Source organism: Centroberyx gerrardi, chromosome 6, assembly GCF_048128805.1.
Source record: "Centroberyx gerrardi isolate f3 chromosome 6, fCenGer3.hap1.cur.20231027, whole genome shotgun sequence".
In the NCBI taxonomy this organism is placed as follows: Eukaryota; Metazoa; Chordata; class Actinopteri; order Beryciformes; family Berycidae; genus Centroberyx; species Centroberyx gerrardi.
The window spans coordinates 26,263,609-26,284,890 of record NC_136002.1 but is presented as its reverse complement, the minus strand read 5'-3'; the positions used below and the strand labels follow the sequence as shown (position 1 = coordinate 26,284,890).

At 42.0% G+C, this 21,282-nt stretch overlaps 3 protein-coding genes across 3 annotated transcripts in view; 2 read left to right on the top strand and 1 right to left on the bottom strand.

Annotated features, from left to right (window-relative positions):
• foxo1a (forkhead box O1 a) overlaps positions 1–8,865 on the bottom strand; it is a 29,106-nt gene extending 20,241 nt beyond the window's left edge. The window contains exon 1 of the mRNA XM_071924759.2: positions 7,895–8,865. Within this exon, the coding sequence (XP_071780860.2) occupies positions 7,895–8,545 (651 nt within the window). The 5' untranslated portion in view covers positions 8,546–8,865. The remainder of the gene's footprint in view (positions 1–7,894) is intronic.
• Positions 8,866–10,423: 1,558 nt separating this feature from the next.
• Positions 10,424–14,653, top strand: slc25a15a (solute carrier family 25 member 15a). The gene is made up of 7 exons (XM_071924736.2): positions 10,424–10,541; positions 11,233–11,311; positions 11,807–12,065; positions 12,963–13,103; positions 13,212–13,387; positions 13,516–13,674; positions 14,257–14,653. Exons 2-7 carry the CDS (start codon positions 11,257–11,259, stop codon positions 14,376–14,378), a joined length of 912 nt encoding a protein of 303 aa, XP_071780837.2. The 5' UTR covers positions 10,424–10,541; positions 11,233–11,256; the 3' UTR covers positions 14,379–14,653.
• A 2,567-nt stretch (positions 14,654–17,220) lies between these two features.
• stoml3a (stomatin (EPB72)-like 3a) lies at positions 17,221–20,749 on the top strand. Its single transcript, XM_071924737.2, has 7 exons — positions 17,221–17,299; positions 17,785–17,888; positions 18,315–18,387; positions 18,808–18,890; positions 19,074–19,277; positions 20,248–20,382; positions 20,558–20,749. The coding sequence occupies exons 1-7, from the start codon at positions 17,221–17,223 to the stop codon at positions 20,747–20,749; spliced, it is 870 nt and encodes a 289-aa protein (XP_071780838.2).
• The last annotated feature ends 533 nt before the right edge of the window (positions 20,750–21,282 follow it).

Genomic DNA, 21,282 nt, shown 5'->3' with positions numbered 1-21,282 from the left:
CGTTATGTTCACAACTGAGGTCATCCGTGATTTTTCCTGTGTTTTTTCCCTGTGATTAGACTGACGAGAAGTTCAACTTTCAACTTTATTTGTCCCCGGAGGGCAATTGGTTTGTGATGGCAAGTGTCCATAGAAACCCATTGTCAGAATCAATGTGATAGGTGATACCACAGAGCAACAGCATTATTCTGTATCACACACCGCACTGAGCAGAGCCCCTGCCTGGGCATACCCAACACCAAAAGAGGCTGTCACGTGGTCTAGTCACGCTACTACCAAGCCCGTACTCAGGAAAACACAACAACATTGTGACTCACCCCAGCCTGACTACCTCTAAATGATTATTTACCTGGCTGTGGCCCTGGATGTCAGCAGCGCTCAATTTTTTCTGCTCTACTAAATGAAATGTGAAAAAAAAAGAAAGGAAAGTAGCCTGTATGGGTATGTACCTTTGCCCTCTTAAAAGAAAACTCTACTCTATTTTTTTTTTTTTTGGTTTATATCACTTAAAATCTCTAGGCTGGGGATGGTAAACTGAATCACGAGGATGTGATGATCTGTCCCCTGGTCTATGGCCAGAAAACAAACTGACAAATCAAAACTCAGGCTGGAAGGAATCCATTCCAGCGTACTGTGATGCCAGTATCTAAGACATTTTTGAATTAACTAAATTAAAGGGGCATTAAGTAAGACCTCTGTTGACCTCTAGGAAAAACCGCAAAATTGACAGGTCTCTGGCACAGACCCTCCACTCGTTCCCTCCCCTTGAGTTACAGTGGCTTGTAATGGACACAAACAACAAAGCCAAATTTTGACAATAAAAATGAGTAAGCCAGCTAGATAGCCGATAACAGTGAAGACGTAAAATGTCACAATGCAAAATACTGTAATAATAATACTGCTTCGTCGTTCTCTCACTACACTCACTACATGGCACCGTAGTGAGAATCGCTGAGTCATTGGTATTTATCAACAAGCCTATCAGCAGATATGTTACAGTCAATTTTGTGCTATGGGGCAGTAAAAGTCTTAGTTATTGCCCCTTTAAACCTAAACTTACATAAGCTTACATTATAACTTACATAAGATTCACATGTTAAAGAGGCTCAGCATGGTTTCAGGACATTTAAGGAAAGCAAAAGCAAAAGTCATCGTCTCTGCTGTACAGCCCGGCTGCCGAATACAACAGTGACCCAGCAGAATCTCGCGGTCTCAACTTTTTTTCGACAGAACTACAACCTCTAAGCCTCTAAGACACAGTCAGACAACCAGACAGAAAGCTAGACAGACACACACACACACACACACACACACACAAGTCAGGCACAAGCCCCTGGGTGATATGCGGCTCACAGCCCCTATCTGCTGAGCATTGGCTTCCTCCCACGGCATTTTGGACATGCCGTCAAGGGTCTACTGTGGAACGGCACATGGAATCATATGTCGATACTTGCTTGAGGTTAGATTAAGGGATGTGAGTTCATAGCAATGGAATGGCTGCAGCCACCAAATAAACATAACACACGTGTACCGCATTCACACACCATTCGGTATCCCCACACCACATTGGCCTGCTTTATTTGCACTTATTCCTTTTTTTTTTTTTTTTATTCCAATCTGTTGAGGTTTGTGCCAGTGATTGGTATTGGAGAGAGAGAGAGAGAGAGAGACAGTACAGATAAAGAGAGAAAGAGAAAGAAAGAGTATACTAGCGCCAGCCTCCCTCAGTCACTACGGGGCTGAGAGGTAAACAAATGTGGAGATGAGCGGGACAGAGGGAAAACAAGGGGTTGTGAAATAATCTGTTGGGCTACTGGTTTTACACTATTGCCCAATCAAATCTATCTGGATATTCATAGTTACATCACATTGAACATGACAATATTTTTCACCCACAGCATAGCATGTTATTTATGCTGGAACAGGTATATCTACCCTGGTGTCTTACATAGAAAGAGCAATAAGTAGCCTTCTTCAATACACACAGCTGCTTTTTAAGACTGCTACCTGTGGTGTGCCAGGAATGGTGATTCAGCACATCAAAAAGCACTAAGTGATATGAAAAGGGAGGTGTGTGTGTGGGGGGGGGGGGTTGTAAGAAGATACTGGATTAAAATCAACCGGGGAGAAGGAAAGGAAGAATATCATGCCACAATAAAAAAGATATAAAGGCCTGTGCTGGAATGCACCCTGTGTCGGCCTGTCTGTCTGCCATCGTGTCTGTACATCTGCCAGCAGCAGGGCTTTAATTATGAGGCCCAGGTTATGTGCACACACAGGAGACTAGCGTCCCACATATCTCTAACACAGTGCCTCACAGTTCCGCTGACTAACCAGTGGCACCAGACTTTGGCCTGCGGCTCCCTGATTCCGGTAAATGTCTCGTTATGCAACTCTTAATAAGTGTCACCCAGTCTGAACTTGGAGCGTTCTGGGTCTCTGCTGCTATTGTTGCTCTCCCTCTCTCTTTCTCTCTCTCTTTTTCTCTGAAGACAGTAAACGGTTTGCTCCTTAGGGATTTGACAGGGGGGGGGGGGGGCAGATTGTAACCCTTCAAGTGTGGCCCGCTCCTTGCAGAGGCAGAAAACCAGGAATGGAGAGGCAGGCGGCGCAGGCAGGAAATGGGGAGGAGGGTGAGGAGTGCTTCTCCAGCTCTCTTTGCCTGAGAAACACAGCTGCCCCTCATGTCTTGGGGCAGTGCCAAGGTTGGACTCCCTGGCTGCCTCGAGGGGGTGAGGGGGTGAGGGGTGGAGGGGGGGGGGGGTGGGGGTGTCGATCCGAGAGACACAGGAGGACTGCTGTTCTATCCCAGTACCCTGCCCTACTAGCACACATTCAAACCCAGAGAAAAAAAAAGCAAAGCAGAGCGCTTGAAGCCTGTCAGCCACTCCAGTGACTCAGTCGGACACTTCATAATGTGCACTCAATGCAAACAACTCGAGTCTCTTCGAATGTTTCGGCTATAAGGACAAATTGGAACAGGTAATCTACAAGTACACATACAGTAAACCTCTGCTACACCACCTACATAAGCATCTCCTCTCCATACCGCCAGTGTTTACTGTAATACTAAGAGGGATTGGAGTCAAGGGGTGCATTTACATGGTAACGACCTGCGTGTCGCTTGCTGTACAATCTGCTCGGACCTACATGTTTGTCTGCTCCGGCGCTGTTTGTTTTGAGATCCATGGGAGTGTTTACCAGCGTAGGCTAAGGAATGTCAGGTCAAGAGAGCATAGCGTACAGAGAGAACCTACGACCGAATTGATCCCGATGCTGACATCAAAGAGCACCTGCCGTCCAGCTCCACTGGCTGAAATCAAATATTTATCCTGAGGTGACGTTCATATAGTAGAGAAGTACAAGAAAGAACCGGTCTTTGGCAGGTTTGTGAGTATGCATGTATACTGTATATATTATGCCGTGTAAGCGTGCGCATGCATGTGCGTTTGTGTGTTTTGTGTGTGCGCCATGGCCTGAGACTGTGTTTGTAATACTTTGCAGAGTAAACCGTGTTAATAACATGCCACCAAATGAAATCAAGGGAAAACCTGGCCAGCATGGGTGACTGATGCACTCAGAGCTGAATCTAGCTGAATTTTAAAAACTGCAGTTAGCGCAGTCTGCTAGGGAAAAGGGATATATTGGAAGTAAATAATCAGTGCTGCAAAGAGGTTTGGGTGATACATAATTTGTGCCATCTGTTCCCCTTCCTGTTGGATGCCATCCTCTGGGCCGGGGCCAGTGTCCAGTCCACTTGGAGAGCTCCTCCAAGCTGGTCCCACCTGGCACAACTGTCCTCGAAATTCACACTGCCACAGACGGGCTGAGAAGTGTGGAGGTTGTCATGACTCACTTCAGACACGACTAACTGTTGTGGATCAGGAGCGCTGCGAAACTAGCTAGGCCTCAAAACCGATTATAAACCAGACAGCCGTAATCATAGCTTAATGAAAACTTGACATCCTTTCAGCCGGTCCACTTTAACGGCGTCTGCTCTTCTCGGTGAGGGGACGGTCGCATGGATAGAGGCGTTTCGGTAACTTCAGAAAGATTCAATTCAAAGCAAATCATGACTCATCTTTCAAAGTGTTTGAAAGAGTCATTTGCACCTACAAAGAAAGCACGAGATGGTCCGTGCGCCCCAGTGCCTCAAGTTATGTCGTTCTGATCCCAGTCGCGTCTCTCTTACAGCACAAAACCACACACTTGAGTCCAAATACGACTCAACACTCAGCAAGGATTCGACCAAGACTCCCACAAACCATGGAACACTCTCTTGAAGGTTCATAGAGTCGAAGTCTGAGGTTATTTTGTCTGAGTGCTTTTGTCAAAATGTCTAGTGTCAATTTGCAAGGCTGATGTCTTTTGAATGAGGTCTACCAAGCAATTTACATATTCTCATATTTCCAATCAGTCCTGTCACCTCGGTCGAGGGAGAACAAAGAAAGGCTTGAGCATGTTTGAACATGGGAAACCCAACTATATTTACAAGGAAATTTATGATTTTATACTAGAAAAAAAATGTTTATCCATTCCAACTGATACTTCTAGCACACCGAAAAAAATGTATTGTTGAGTTTTGAATGAATGGAGAAAACCAAGGATTTAAATGCATAATCATTTATCAGACTGAAATTCTTTTTTCATTAAATGGCCATCAGAGAAGAAACAACACGACAAAAAAAAAAAAACACAAGGCCCACCGCAGAATTATCACTCACAATGTCATCTCGACCACATAAGCCTCCTCCTCAGCTCCTCGCCCCGGCTCATAAGTAGGCTAGCTCCAGAGAGACAATGTGTGATAGCCCCCCTGAGTGGAGCGGAGGGGAGCGCTATGAATAACTCTGCTAGGAGCGGTGAATGGCACTTTGCTTTTCCCACAGTATTACTCAGTCCACACCCCCAACATGGCAGCACCAGCAGCAGGCCCATGCGGTGGCTGAGCGCCCCTTTCCAAGGCAGTCTGGCCCGCCGCTCACACACAGTTACTGCCGAGCGTTTGCCTACCAAAGGCAGATGGATTGATGCTGAGAAACTTGACAGTTTACGTACGTGTTTCAATAAAGATAAACATTTGACGTGCGGCAAAAATAAAGACGTTGTCACACTCTTTGTCAACATTACTGATTTCCTCTTACATGCTACACGAAATGTAAATGATCTACCATTGGAGAGAATATTGCTAGTTCCATATTAAAACGGGGCAGATGACAACTTAACTCACAACCCCTTGTCTTAACTACTCTCTGCTATATAATAACTTCATAATTACACTGTAACCAGTGGGTAACATTGTAAAAGGGTTGGCAGAAGCTCTGCTTTATGGCCCTCAGGGAGGTGGTGCTACTGCTGACATACTTTTGGCCAATCCATGCTGTTGAAAAGTCTAGATTCTTACCTATGTGATCTCCAAAACTGCAGACTATATCACTTTTTAAGGTACAAAGAACAATAATAATGGAGAGGAAAGTCCTACCAGTTAAAGAAAACACCAATCCTTAGTTTTCTCTATCATTTATCCACTACTTCAGGCTCCCCCTGATGATTACTCAGTGGATATAGCACATTTTGAGATGTGTTGTATAAAATTGCCTTACCTCACACTGACTAGAGATCCCATTCAGTTTTAAATCCCCACTGAAAGGCATCCTTCTCAATTAAAAACCAGAATTACTGGCAATCTGAGTGGTTTTCCCTGTCTGCAGGAAAGTAACGTCCTTGTTCTTTTCAAGCAATAACTGATAAATGGCAGGAAGTCCTTGAATAAGTTGTGTTTGAATCGGTGCCTGTAACAGAAACAATACGTAGGGAACTGTGAAGCTTTGCTCCATACATACAGTTTACATTAGAAGCTTTGCAGAGTTTAACCCCAAGTCTGTTTTGTAGGTGACTCTGATTTATGGTGTCATCAGAAAGTAACATTTTAGTTAAAAGCACCCTGCCCCAAAATCATAACAAAGCCATGTTATGGGAATGGGCCTATATGGACAACGTAAAGCAGAAATATAATGAATAATATAACTGATGAGGAGAAAGCACTGGTATTTTCTTTAAAGGCCCAAAACACAAGTGGACAATAACGCCACCTCAGCACCACATTTGCCCACTATACTGGCTTTTTCCTGCTGCTTATTTCACAGGACTGAGGGGATTTTTCCACTCTCAAATTATTTGACTGACAGGACTATGTGTGACAGCTAAACATGAGTTTCACGCTTTTTGTAAACACTGAGGTCAAATGTATGAATATGAAGCAGGGCGTTGCTGAAAAAGTGCATGTGTGCTCAGTCGACTCTCCCTGGATAAATAAAGAAAAATGAAAAATGAACTGTTTTGAGTTATGGTGGCATGTAAAGGTTGAGATTAAATCATTTTTTGAGAAGATCTATGTCTATATAACTCCTAACTATAAAAAAAAAAAAAAAAAATCATCCCCTTTGATTGACATGAGTGTGTCATCACAGTGCACGACTCAAATATGGGAGCTCTTCTCTGTCGGGGGAAGCTATCCTGAGCTAAACCCAACAGCCGCTTTAACTTTAATAGGCGACTCAAACAGCCTGTAACAGAGGGATGCCATAATAAATCTCTCACTATGCGACTGCAGTCTGAATATGATTCCCCGCAGGGAGAGTAGACCGTCATCAATTTTTTTTTGTCAGACACGATTGAAACTATGTGTCTCAAAGTGAGGTTTACGCCCTTCAATAGTGTTCAGTGGGAGGGCCTGTCACACCACATCAGAAATTTTAAGTCGCCTCTTGTGTAATGTTTTGGACAGTTTCCAGGGCACATGAATGCTTCTGGTATCTCACTAGTTTCTTAGCACATGGAAGTACAAACACTGTTTCATTCAAGGCAGACAATCCATTATGGAAAACAAGTGATATTTACTTAAATCTACGACATAATTTAAAATATTAGAGGGGAGATTATAGCTGTGTAGATTATATCCAGCTAGAACACACAGCTTTATGAATAGCACACTGAGGGAAGCAATAAAGCAGAGAAAAACCCCTGTTGAGTCAGCAGACTCACATATCAAACACATACTGCAGGCAGAAGTCAGATGACTGTCTAAGGTCATGGTAGCAATTGGTCAGTTTACTGAATTGCCATGAACTGGATGGATGACAATGAGGAGAGAGACGGTTTCACAAGACCATGAATGGAGCACGCAATAAACAATAAGTGAACAGTCATTAACTCGCCACACATGGTCTTTTGTCCAAGTGGAAACCCTTATGAAAAAGGGAGGATGCAATGCAAATATCAGCAAAAACACAACGACCCTATAGGAATATTACAGGGTTATTATTAATTTTGTTATAGTATTGTTTTTTTTTTTTTAATCTCTGCATAACAGAAAGCATGATAAAGTCACAATAAACTCACTATTAAGTACCACATTCACACAAAAAGTCCCTGTAGGGATATTACAGTGAGACCACAGGAGAAAAAAAAAAGCAGAAAGCACGATTAGGTTACTATAAACTCACTAGAAAGTACCACAGACACACTAAAACTCCCTACTGGAATATTATTGTGATTTTCTTTCAGGGAATATGATATGGACAAAATGTGTGGGGCCGTACATATACAGTATACAATATACCGTATATATCTGTGGAGACTATTTAGCAATCAAACGTGGGTCTGTTTTCATGGGTGAATCAACTGGATCACAGCCAATGAACTGCCAAAAGCAACTGGTTCATTAGGCATAAAACTGCATAAAGTGAGAATAAAGTGCCATTCATGCTGTGGACCCCCCTCACCCCAGCACACACACGCACGCACACACACACACACACACACACACACACACACACACACTGCATGTTGATGTTGGGATGGAAGGACCATGATGAAGACCGTGAAAACTCACCTTCCAGCCAGCGGAGCTGTTACTGTCTCCCTTGTCCTTGAAATAAGGCACACTCTTCACCATCCAGTCATATATCTGCGACAAGGTGAGGCGCTTCTCCGGGGAACTTTCGATAGCTTTGGTTATGAGGTCTGCATATGACATATTCCCCCATGCGTTTCGACGGGAGGAGCTGCTCTTCCTCTGGGCAGCGGCGGCAGCGGCAGCCGCGGCCGCCGAGGACGACGAGCCGACCGGGGAGGAGAGCAGAGGCACCTGCTGCTGCTGCTGCTGCTGATGCGGGAGTTGCGGGCTCGGGTGCTGCTGCTGCTGTTGCTGCTGATGTTGTTGTTGCTGCTGCTGATGTTGCTGCTGCTGCTGCTGCGGAGGTTGCTGGTGGACGCAGTTCTCCCGGCACTGGAAATCACTGCACAAGATGACCGGCTTCTGCTCCGAGAAGTCTTCGGTCTCCTCCAACAAGCTGAGGTTGTTGATGAAGTCAGCGTTGCCGGCGGGCTCCTGCTTCACAGACGGGACCGGCGAGGATGTGTTGGAGTCGCCCGGGTTGATGAACTCCGGCCGGGGCAGGGGCCAAGTGCACGACCGGGGCCGCGACAGGGGCTCAAAATCCGGGTCGATTTCCACCAAGTGTGGCTGGGCCGCTTCCGCCATGGTCGAGGGATAACGGAGCCGAGTGTTACAATGTCATGTAATGGGAGAAATTTGTCGCCAAAAAAGTAGCAACTTCGCGGGTGAAATTTAAGCAAACACGAGATGAATCTGTTGAGGAAAAATACTCCGCTGGGCGCAAGTCTACATTGAAAGTCACATCCCAAGCCGGTAATAATCTAAGTCAACAGTGAGGAAAAAAGGTTTGTTTCTGAAAAGGCATTTCATAAAAAAAAAACAAGTTGTCTAAGTGCAGTTTGTTGACTTGCTGGTTTGTTGTTTTTATCCAATCGTAGTGATACTCCGTCCGCTCTCTGTACAGCCTGTTGACTCTCTGTGTTGTACAGTATGAGAGGACTTACTGGAACTATCATTTGTCAGATGGCCCCGCCCACATTTGATTGACACCAGAAAAGAGCCAATTGCAGACATCTAAAGAGTGGAGTAAAAAAAAAAAAAAAGTCCCTGTTTTCATTCTTTCACCTAGTAAACATCTTAGCTGGAAAAGAATAAAATAAATAAAAACTTGGAACTTTTTTGGAACCATCGCCAGTGTTAGGTTTGTTAATCAAAAAGTAATATAGGCTATCACTCATTGCATTGGTATTAATACATGGTATTATGTCACAAATTACTCCCTGAGAGCAGTGATTCGTTACACTACTCTATCCGTTACTTTTCCGTTACATCTCCAAAATTGGCAGTTGCATCCTTTCTTACCTTCATAAATGAGGATAACAAGCACAAACAGTGCTGATGTCCAGTGTTTTTGTCATTCTTTATGCTCGATAAAATCAAAGTGGTGGGAATAAAATACTTTTCTTTCATTTCTCATCCAAGACGACCACTCTTACCAAAACTTTAGCTATGAACCTACTACCACTCAGTGGACTGAAAAATCACCGATGACTGAAAGGAAATTATTTAAGCTACTGACTTATCAAGAGGATTTTCACTTGTACTTAATACAAAAGCTTAATAGAAAGTCTGGAAGCCAATGAGACTAGCCCATACGAGCGAGTTTGACGCAGGTTATGATAGGTCATTGGTCATTACAATCTTATACAATACAGTATTCTATATTCTGTATTTTAAATTAATCTGGTTAGATATTGCAATATTGACCAATTATCCCATTTGAAGTAGTAAAGCTGTGAGGAGGGGAAACAGAACAAAAAGACCAATATAATTTTGGCAGAAGAGTAATTAGAGAGCTGTGTTGCATAGAGACTGGCATCCAAACATGTCCTACTTAGACCAGAAGGTGGTGTGGATGGCCAACTGTGGAGTGTGTTGACATCTTGTGGACATTTTAAGGTATTACTCTTTACAACCAAAGAGACATCTCAGCTACGTATAGACTCTTCCGCCTTTATTTGTTAAACGTGACTAAGATTAACGCTACACTGAAAGGCGAGGTGCAGCAGTCTTTACTGTGCTTTATTATTCTGTTTCTTTACCAACTAAAATCTGATGTAGTTTATCAGCTAAAACGCTGGGAAGATATACAGTATCTTCAATTTTAGCCCGGCACCTTTGTCAAGCCAGCTTGAATTAAAACATAGAACTTCCCGTTCTTATATTAAAATAATTTTGTATTTTTTGTAATTTGTATTTTGTCGAAATGCCAGAGTGAAAATAAACAATACATTTTCAGGAGGAATCTGTTATTGTGTTTAAGCCACAATGTTAATTTTGAACCATTACATTTCTCCGCCACTAAAGCAATATTATATCATTTAGTGTTTTATTTTGAAGGCAAAATAGGCTCACTTCCGGTATTATCCCAACTAACTCTGGCTGTCTTGACACAGCTGAGCCTGATCCCCGCGCGCTTAATGTGCGTAAATGCGCGCAGTTTTACGCACGGCAGGAATGACTTCTCGATCCGCCAAAGGACCTCGAGGACGTTACCAAGAAAACGGAAGTAGCTATTAAACCCCGACAAGTAAAAATAGACAAACAGTGAGTTTATCGCTGGGCATGATTGGAGGGAAAGGTGAGTTGAATATTTCCATCCTCTCGCACTAGAAAAAAGTACCTTTAACTGCGCTGAGCTGTTGAGATGCTGAAGTGGTAACGTGTTAGTTATGAAATGGTAACGCCACGGTAGGGTCTAGTCCGTCTGAGGTGTTTAACACCTGAATGTTTGACTGTATTTTATAGCTGCTCCTAAACAACATCAAGCACATCCTGCAAACAGAGCGAACTGTACAGGTATAGTGCAATAAATGTTTATCAGCTACGAGGATCAAGATTAACACCCGTGTTAATCTTTGACATTACTTGACAAACATTACTGTATATTGTACTGCAGACAGAGAAGCCTACAGGTGGACTTGGAAGTTGACCGGTTTGCTTCACAGTTTAACAAAATGCTGTACAGAAAGTGATTATTGCGAGACACTAGAAAAAAGTCATAATATTCCTATTTTGACTTATAGTGTGTCTGTAGTCTTTAGTAGTGAGTCTATAGTGAACTTCTTAACTTGTTATTTTATGTTATGTTTTTATCTCCAATAGGCTATTATCATTCCTACAATATTCCTACACGGACTTATTGTTTTGCTGTGATGTTTGTATAGTGGGCTATCCTATTTGTTACGGATGACTATAGTTCTTTATCGTGAGGGGATTATGTTAATGTTGTTTAATAGCCTACATTTTGTAATGCATTTTGTCATTTTCAGGTGCACCACATCTACTGAATCATTATGGCTCCACATCCCATTATTCAGGCAATCATTGACTTCTCGGCTGGAGCAGTAGGTAGGTTATCCTTGTTGGCTGTCTTGTCTGCCAATTGTGAAAGTAAACCAATGTGCGCTATAGAGCAGTGATTCTCAACCTTTTTGATGAGACCCCCATTTGATGAGATTTTGTCTCTCTGACCCAAATCTGAGAATATTTATATTGTTAGATATGATTTTGTCCAGAACTCCATGACTATCTGTATTGACAGATAACAGTGAAACAGTTATCAAAATAGTAATTCTTCTACTTTCTGTAATTGTGTTCACTTCTTGTAAATTAAATAATGCTGAGGTTTAACAATTGATTAATTTGCTGGGGACCCCCCTGGAGCCCCCTCAAGGACCCCTGGTGGTCCCCGCACCCCATGTTGAGAACCACGGAGTATAAAGCAGTTAAGAGTGTAGCCCACTCTAATACAGGCGTTCCCATGTGTTTTCTGTTGTTTGTTTGTTGGTGAGTTTCCTCTCTCTCATGAATCTCCCCATACCTTGTGGTCCCGCCTCTCCCCAGGCGGTACAGCCTGTGTGCTGAGCGGCCAGCCGTTTGACACCGCCAAGGTGAAGATGCAGACGTTCCCCTCCATGTACCGGGGCTTCGTCCACTGCTTCGTGTCGACCTGCAGGCAGGTGGGGCTCCGCGGCCTCTACAAGGGCACGACCCCGGCCCTCATAGCCAACATCAGCGAGAACGCCGTGCTCTTCTTGAGTTACGGCTTCTGCCAAGATGTGGTCCGCTACATGAGGGGGATGGATAGAGCTGCCACTCTCAGGTGGGACACTGGAATTTGCATGAATGTAGAATTCACTTTTTTTGTAGAATTCACTTTTTTTGTAGAATCATTAGTGCTATGATCTGAGCGTGTGTGTGTGTGTGTGTGTGTGTGTGTGTGTGTGTATATAGTCTATTTCTTATGTCTATTGGATGACATAAGAAATATTCATGTGAACCAGGACTGTAGTACTTGAGTCCAGGCTCGGTCTTGAGACCACTTTTCTGACATCTTGGACTCAGTCAGTTGACTCGACTTTTTCCGACTATCTGAAATACAAAAAAAACATATTTTTTTCTCCTTTTACCTGGTTTACCTTTGTTTAGTTTCTCCCCAGCACTACGAACAACTTAAGGCATTACACCTGTGTGTAGTATGTAATTATCCTCAAACTTCTATACATTGATTAGTCAAAATCCTATATGTTAATTAGTTGGATGTTAAGTCTTGTTTTGTTTATTTATATAGTCCTTTATCACATGCATGTCTCAAAGGGCTTTACATAGCATCATGTACAGTACATGTCATATACATACTACATCATGGATACAAACTACATATATATACATCCTGTACTACATCATATACATGATACACCATACTACGCACAAACACACTCACGCCTATGGGCAATTTAGAGTCTCCAATTCACCTGAACTGTGGGAGGAAGCCCACGCAAACACGGGGAGAACATGCAAATGACACACAGAAAGGATCGGGGAGGAGATTCGAACCCACAGCCTTCTCGCTGTGAGGGGATAGCACTAACAACTGAGCCACCCCATGTTGAAGGGTTTAGTACAGATAGATCTCCTGCAACAGATAGCTAGAGGTATTCCTTCATTACCTTTTTGTTTGTTTGTTTCCTCCGCTGTACCCCTCGTCGTTCCCCGTCAGTGATATCCAGAAGGCCTGCGCTGGGTCACTAGCCTCCATCTTCTCCTCCATGGCACTGTGCCCCACTGAGCTGGTGAAATGTCGCCTGCAGGCCATGCATGAAATGGAGGCATCTGGCAAGATAGCAAGCGGACAGAGAAGGTCAGTGAGACGAAAAAGAGATTTTGGATTGGAACAGAGCGTGGGATGTAGGAGGTAGTTTCAGCTAATGTGGTTTTAACTGTGCTGTGTGTTCTGGTGTGACTTCAGCACAGTGTGGACAGTAGTAAAGACGGTGCTGAAGAAGGACGGTCCCCTGGGTTTCTACCAAGGACTGACAACCACCATCGTGAGGGAGATACCGGGTTACTTCTTCTTTTTTGGAGCCTATGAACTTAGCCGTTCTACGTTTGCCCAGTACATGGGCACGGACAAGGATGGCATAGGTATGGCATGGAAATTTCCAAATAACGATCAAATTGTAAGGCAGTTTACAGTTTGTAAGGCCTGAAACTGAAAGACATGTAGTTAGTTTTGCGGACTGCTCCCACAAAATGATTCTTTGTCTCTGCAGGCATTCTTCCACTTATGTTCAGCGGTGGGTTTGGGGGAGCCTGTCTTTGGCTGGCGGTCTACCCCATAGACTGTGTCAAATCCAGGATCCAGGTGTATTCCTTAGCTGGGAGGCAAGAGGGCTTCATCAAGACCTTCATGGGTATCATACGCAATGAGGGTAAGATTTGAATATGGAAAACACGTAAAGCAGAAATTTACCCAAATGTGTCCAGTTCTCAATAGCTTCAGTTCTCACATTTTCTCAGATGAAAGTGTATGTATTTTAGTTTCCCTAGACAATCTATATTCTATTTGTATCTTTTCAGGTCTTCTTTTAGTCTGTTACAACTCTAGATTCAGACCATATTCGTGAAGAATAGGAGAGCAGAGCCAGTCTACTGGTTAGGCCATGTGACCATAAAGTGATGGTTTGAAGGACAGTGATTGTATAATTTTGGTTTTGGCTCCTTACTAACCTTGGTTCACACTAGTAGAGAAGCACTGGTGACTTAGACACACATACATAGTCTATACTCCACTCTCTCCCATTCTACTTTGAAAATCAGAAATAACCTGAATATCCAACATTACTTGTTTTTGTTGTCAAAAGCTTTTGAAAGGCCAAAACTGCATCACCACCGGTCCGAATTTGCTGGAGCTTGCAGGGATGATGCATCTTGTTACTGATTGGTCTGAGGGGAGCCTGCATCATCTCTGGGGAACGACGTGTTCAGTCATTTGACTCTCCTCTGTCCCACAGGATTCAGCCCTCTGTACTCTGGCTTAACTCCTACCATGATACGGACGTTCCCTGCCAATGGAGCCCTCTTCCTGGCTTATGAGCTGAGTCGCAAAATGATGATGGAGAGGTTTGACTCCTGATGATGTGGAGCGTCTTTCCACTTGAAGCAAGTATTCTGCTGAAACACTGCCTTTTCCTCTAGTATTTGTATTTTAAAGGGTGCACATTTGGAAGTTAACATGACCAAAATTTGTATTGTATCTTTTTTAAATGTGCTCTACAAATTATGCCAACAATAGTGTTTTTGCTATGGCTGTCTTAGAATATCTTGCGAAACACATGCGTACACACAATGCATTTTCCTGTGCTGTGCTGGCCACAGTAATGTCAAATAAAGATTTTAGTCGTTAAATTATTCAATCTGAGTGTAATATTTTATTATCTATACCTGTGAATATATTACACCATGATAGATGATGCCTCACCTGCACCTCTCTGCATATTTCTCAGTGGGCATTCACAGAGGCATTTGCCAGTCAAATCATAACAAGAACGCAGAAGGCCTGTAGAGCAGCACATGAACAGCCGGTTTGACTTGTCTTCAAAGGGGGCTAATTTGCCTCAGATCTTTGTGCTCAACTACACCAGTGACGTTTAAGAAGAATATGATATCCTGACTGAATGCTCATCATTTTTTATTCCTCAAGTAAAAGACGTTTGCAAGTTTTTCCACTTATTTCTTATAATTTCTTAGATTGTTGTTCAGTGGCACTAGATATGTAATTCAAAATACCCTCTGCTGCTGCAAACCGTTCAGTTTAAATCTCCATCAGGTATTCCACTGACAGACATCCTGATCAATGCAAAGCCATGATCCATCAGAGGGTTCTTTCAAGACAAGAACGCTGACAATTGGCAGCAATCCCTGGATAAATGCTGTTTGAATCAGTGCTCACAACTGGGACAACATACGCTATGTTGGAATTAATCACTGCAAACTTTGATTTCTATGTATTTTGAATAAGATTCTTCTTTCAGACATGTTTCAAATCTGCATCTTTTGCTATACTATCCCTTACAAACGTCAGAAAGGGTTTTTAGAGTGTTAGTCTGGTATCACAATAACAGAGTAAAGTGCAGAATACGTGATTTTACAATGGATGGCATTGGAGTCCCTTTCTCTGAGGAGTCAAAGCTAGATGTTATTGTCTTGCTTCCATGGGAAAATAAAATGGGTGCAGTTTGTAGTTGAGTTTCTCTTGTACAATGTCCATATTGACTGCCATAGTAAAACTGGGGAAGTGAATCCTCTGTATTATTTTTAAATATTGTGAAAACCTAGAAACTACAACTGACAGGAAGTCTGAGTAATGTGATGTGATATGAAACAAATCAAGCCCAAAAGAAACAAGGGGCTAAATACTTTAACAGACTACTGCAGATTTTTCCTGTTTTTGACACTTGAAATTCATGCCTTCATATAAAATTCTAGATTTTTTTTTTTCAGACTGATAGAATTAACAAAACAATCACAGATAAATGCATTCTGAAATAAACTTAAACTCAATGAAATGTGCAAAAATGTGCTAAACTGAACAACTAAACCTGGAATCACATGCCATGTCATTTAGCCGGTTGGCACTTGCTGGGTTTGGCTCTCATGTGGCCAAGCATCATGACAGTTCATTAAAGAGACCTTGCTGAAAAAAGTAAAAAAAAGTAAAAGACACTGGCCAGGTTTCCTTCAGGTCCAAGGCCGTGAGAACTCAGATGAGTATCCTGCAAACTGATTGTTGAGACAGAAATTGAACCTGACTGGCGATTCATCTCTATGGCCCTAAAAACACTGGAGACCCGCCACTCGCCTCAGCTCCATGGTAACACCCAGCTCATATTTCAGCTCTTACTGTAATACTCAGTGGTTCACACATTCTGTATACTTCATATCATACAAATTATATTATTGTATTATTTTTATTTTTTGTTTTTTATTATGGTTTTGTTGCTGTTTTTATGTACTTTCTTATTACTGTAATTAACTATACTAATACTACTATTAGTATTAATAATAATAGTCATAAATAATAAATGTTAAGTAGATGAGTTATATTTTCTGAAGAAAATTTAAGTATGTTTGTTAAAAATGAAAAGGTCTGGTTGTGTGTGTGTGTGTGTGCACATGTGCGAGCATGTGTGTGTCTCCCTTCATCTCTCTCTGTCTCCCTCCTTCCCCCTCTCCTTTCTCTCCCTCTTTCTGCTTCCCTCTTTCTGTCTGACTCTCCCTCCTTTCTTCTCTCTCTCACACAAACACACACTGTCTCTTCTTTTCCCTCTCTCTCTTTCTCTCTCTCTCTCTCTCTCTCTGTAGCTCCCCCTCTCTCTCTTGTGTTGTCTGAACTACACTCTTATGTATCTACATTTTGAGCACCCTAATAAACTTTTAATTCCATATATACAACATAACATTGTCACCTGATTTGAGCAAAAGAAATCTCATTGAGCCACAACACCAGAATCTCATGGTGCCGTTTTGTGCATTTCAAATGCAGACAGAATTCCAGTAAAACACAGGAGAGACATGATCGCTTCATCTTGTGCTTGTGGCAGCTATCATGTTTCGTCAACCTGGTGTCAAGATACTATGTATTGTTTATTCATAAACTACGCTCAACAGGTGGCTGACTCATGGATGTGGATGTAAAAGCACCATGGAAAAACACAAGAGCTCAACCTGAGGCTTTCCAATACAAGAATAATGTAGAAGTTGTTAAGGATCTGTGTTTCTTGTTACCTGTTGCCACCCACTAAGTGAATCCAACAGTCACACACCTTCAGGTGGGAGTACGAGTGTGTGTCACATGCTCGTGGACGGCAACAGGGGATGAGGGAAGAGGATAGGCCACACCCTGCTGGGAGGAACAACAGACCGGTTAACAAGTGACTAGCTGCCTTCTCTCCATCATTCCTGCATCTTCCTCACTAATGATCTCAACAACGAGCAGCACGGCAGAGATGGTTACTCAAGGTAAAGTTCAGATCAGCTCCCCAGACAACATAGAAGGTATGTAAATGCTTTTTAAGTTCTAAAATCCAAATCTTTTGAACTTATTCTTTTTTTTAAACAGCCGCTGTTACACTTTGACTATCATAAAACATTGTGAAGTGCTTTTTAACAACTTGCTTTGATCGTGCAGTTTGCAATTCTTACTCTTATTCTTATTATCTGATAGGGCATTGGGTACTTTTTAGGGTAATATCCACAGTTCAGTAGCTTTACAACACACAACTGTGACTCAGGAGTATTAGAAATAACGTGACCTCCCATAGGGACTAGTTAGATCATTAGTAATAACTGAGAAGTGTACATCCAATAATCACTGTTAGGTGAAAGGTGCTGTTCCATTGGATTGCTATTACTATTTAGTTGTGTGAACAAAACAGCTACATCCATCTGAGGAGGGGTATGGAATCATTTAATGATGATGGAAAATATGTAAAGCTGCACTCCAGTAGAAGCTGGTAAAGTGCTGTCCATTTCCTCTGCAGATAAAACCTCAGGGAGGCTGGGATGTTGCGGTTGGCTGTTGGTCTTCATATCAATGTTCTTTGTTTTAGCAACCTTCCCTTTCACAATATTCACGTGTCTCAAGGTAGAGTATTCACAGCGTTAAGTAATAATGATTATGTTTCGATTGATATGGGTTTCTGAAGGCCGATAATAATATCTTTGTATTGAAACTGCCGATAGCCGATATTTTGTGCCTGATATTGATATTCCCCCCAGTATTTTATTCTTGGAAGGGTGGGAAAGCAGTGGGAAAGCCAGTTATGCAATATTTTTATAACTATTCTTAAATTTAATTATGCAAACAAACATACATGTAGCCTATTAGCTGATATCCTATATTTAATAAAATGACAATAGCCCATCAGCTCGATATATCAGCAAACTGGTTTATCGGTCTAACCATAATAGAGATAATGAAACAATGTGGGCCACTTGACATACATTTTTTTCAATCGTTAATTTGCTCATGGTTCTTCTTATGTTCTGCTTATATATCTCTAACATTCAGATAGTCCAGGAGTACGAGCGAGCCGTCATATTTAGACTTGGTCGGATCTCAGACAAGAAAGCCAAAGGACCAGGTGCATTATTTGAAGTATTGTTTACCGTGCTATAATATACACTGTGGAAAGCCTCTCCAGCAACTGGTACTCTGGCTGTTCAGAAACCATTATACAAATTGGTTCCAAATGACAATCCAATGAGGATCTATCATCTTTTTAAACCAATCCTTTAAGATTCTATTTGACAATCCAGTTGAGTTTATGTTTCAAATTGATTGTAAAAACCCTGTAGGACTTCTATCTGAACTTTATTGGACTCTGTCAAGCCTGTTGGACTGTCCAATTGGATGCTAAAAGACTGATTGCGAAATAGGATACTTTCTGATTGAATTCTGTTATGTTTAGGAACAACTTCTACAGGAATGTCCAATTAGATTCTCAAAGGACTTTTTGACTCGGACTGAGACAGTGAATGCAGGGTCTTAATCTTCTTTTCAGGACTTTTCTTTGTTCTGCCCTGCACTGATACCTTTGTGAAAGTGGATTTGAGAACCGTATCCTTCGACATTCCTCCACAAGAGGTAAAGTTTTCTACGTTGGTGGTGCAGCTCAAATATGGGAATATCATTTGTGTCTCTCAAAAACTCCTATAGCATTGGGCCAGTGTCTACGGTTAATATGGTCATTACCCAGTTTAGTCTCAGTGTCTTCCTGGGTGATCGCACCAGTGAAAGCATCATAATAACACATTTTCCCTCCTGTAGATCCTAACCAAAGACTCAGTGACAGTGTCTGTGGATGGTGTGGTGTACTTCAGGATATATTGCCCCATCTCAGCTGTGGCCAATGTGTCCAATGCCCACTCATCTACGCGGATGCTGGCACAGACCACCCTGAGGAACGTGCTCGGTACCAAGAACCTTGCAGAACTGTTATCTGACAGAGAGGGCATATCACATAGCATGCAGGTGGGAACAAAGCTGTGTGTATTGTGGTGGTAAGGTTTATGTGGTGCTGAAGGATAGGTGAATGGTGAATCTTAACAATTTTAGCAACTATAGAAAGCTTTTAAAGGAATGGTTGACCTTAAAATGAAAATGCGGTCGATACCTACTCACCCCTACATCAGCTGAAACTCCATCGAAGTTCATAGGACCACCAAACACACAACAAGTTAGCCCCCATAGCTCCATTTCAGCCCTCTCCCAAACTGTTAAAGTTAACAGGGCCATATCTGTTTACAGATCCAAAAAAGCAGAAAAGATCCATCAAATCCCAAATCCCAATGCAGCATAATCCAAGTGTTTTGTAGCCAAATGATTACACTGTGGGTCCAAAAGTCCAATATTTACATAATTATCTCCTATATTGTCCTTATGACAATTACAATGCTCTGGTTGCCTGCATAACCAGGCACACAACTGTTGGCATGTTCTAGAGCAAAGCGTTATCAGTGAGGAAAATATAGGAGATAATGATAATGATTGGACTTTTGAATCCACAGTGCAATCGTTTGGCTACAAAACACTGTAGCTGTTTGGAGAAATATGATGGACATTTTATCCTTTTTTTTGGGGAGCTGTAAAACGATGGCCCTGTTAACTTCAATAGTTGGGAGACGGCTGAAATAGAACTACAAGGACTAACTTTTGGATCCACAGTGCAATTGTTTGACTACAAAACATTTGGATTATGCTGCACGAGCTGTTTGGAGCAATATGTTTTTTTGGAGCTGTAAAAAGATAAATTCAATAGTTGGAAGACGGCTGAAATGGAACTACAAGGGCTCACTCGCTGTGTGTTAGATAGTCTTACAAACTTTGATGGAGTTTCAACTGACATACATAATGACTGAATTTTCATTTTAGGGTGAACTATTACTTTAAGAAAAAAAAAATAGATGGTCTAGAATGCTTGTTATTCACATTTTCACTGCAGGAGGCCCTGGATGAAGCCACTGATTCATGGGGTATTAAAGTGGAGCGTGTCGAAGTCAAAGATGTGAAGTTGCCTCTGCAGCTGCAGAGAGCCATGGCAACAGAGGCAGAGGCCAGCCGGGAGGCCAGGGCGAAGGTGAAGGGGGCAATGGAGGATTAAACAATGGATCAATACTAATGTCTTAAGCCCTACAATTTCCTTTTGATATATTCTAACCGTGTAACCATGAAAAAGATGGGAAGCTGACACAGTGAATTCGATATGGTCTCAGAATAGCAGTAGAAATGATCAGCATCTGTCTGTATTGTAGGTTATTGCCGCTGAGGGAGAGATGAAGGCCTCCAGGGCGCTGAAAGAAGCCTCTCTGGTGATTGCTGAGTCACCGTCTGCTCTCCAGCTGCGTTACCTGCAGACCCTTACCCATGTTGCAGCAGAGAAGAACTCCACCATCATCTTCCCTCTGCCCATAGACATCATGCAACATTTCATCAATAGGAAGTGATGACTTTCTAAAGCAGCATTTACTGTACTCTAAAAGCTGAATTAAGCCAGATTTGCATTGTGTTATTTAGGTTCAGTTGTATCTGTTTTTGGTATAGTCAAAGATACTGTATGTGGCCTTGCATTTTTACCGCTGAAGAGTTCCCTACACATATGGGTTTTTTCATTTTTAATAAGACTGAATAATGGTATATTCAAGGGTATATCTAAATCAAATATAACTTTTGTACACACTTATTTTCTTACTGTGATTTAATATTTAAATCCAAAGTGCAACATATACAGTACAGACATTAGTGTCTCATCACTGACCACAATATTTTAACCAACTAAGCTACAGTCGTAGTTCTGGAAAAAAAAAACCCTAAAAAGAACAATGAAAAACAAAAAACAATGCAAGACAATTTTAAAAAGACATGCTTTCATATTAACTTATCCAGAGCATAATGATTTGCTGAAATACTGAATACAATCTTTACAACATAAGTCCTGTAAACAATCAACAGAAGTATCAACAGCCATGTGATACACCGA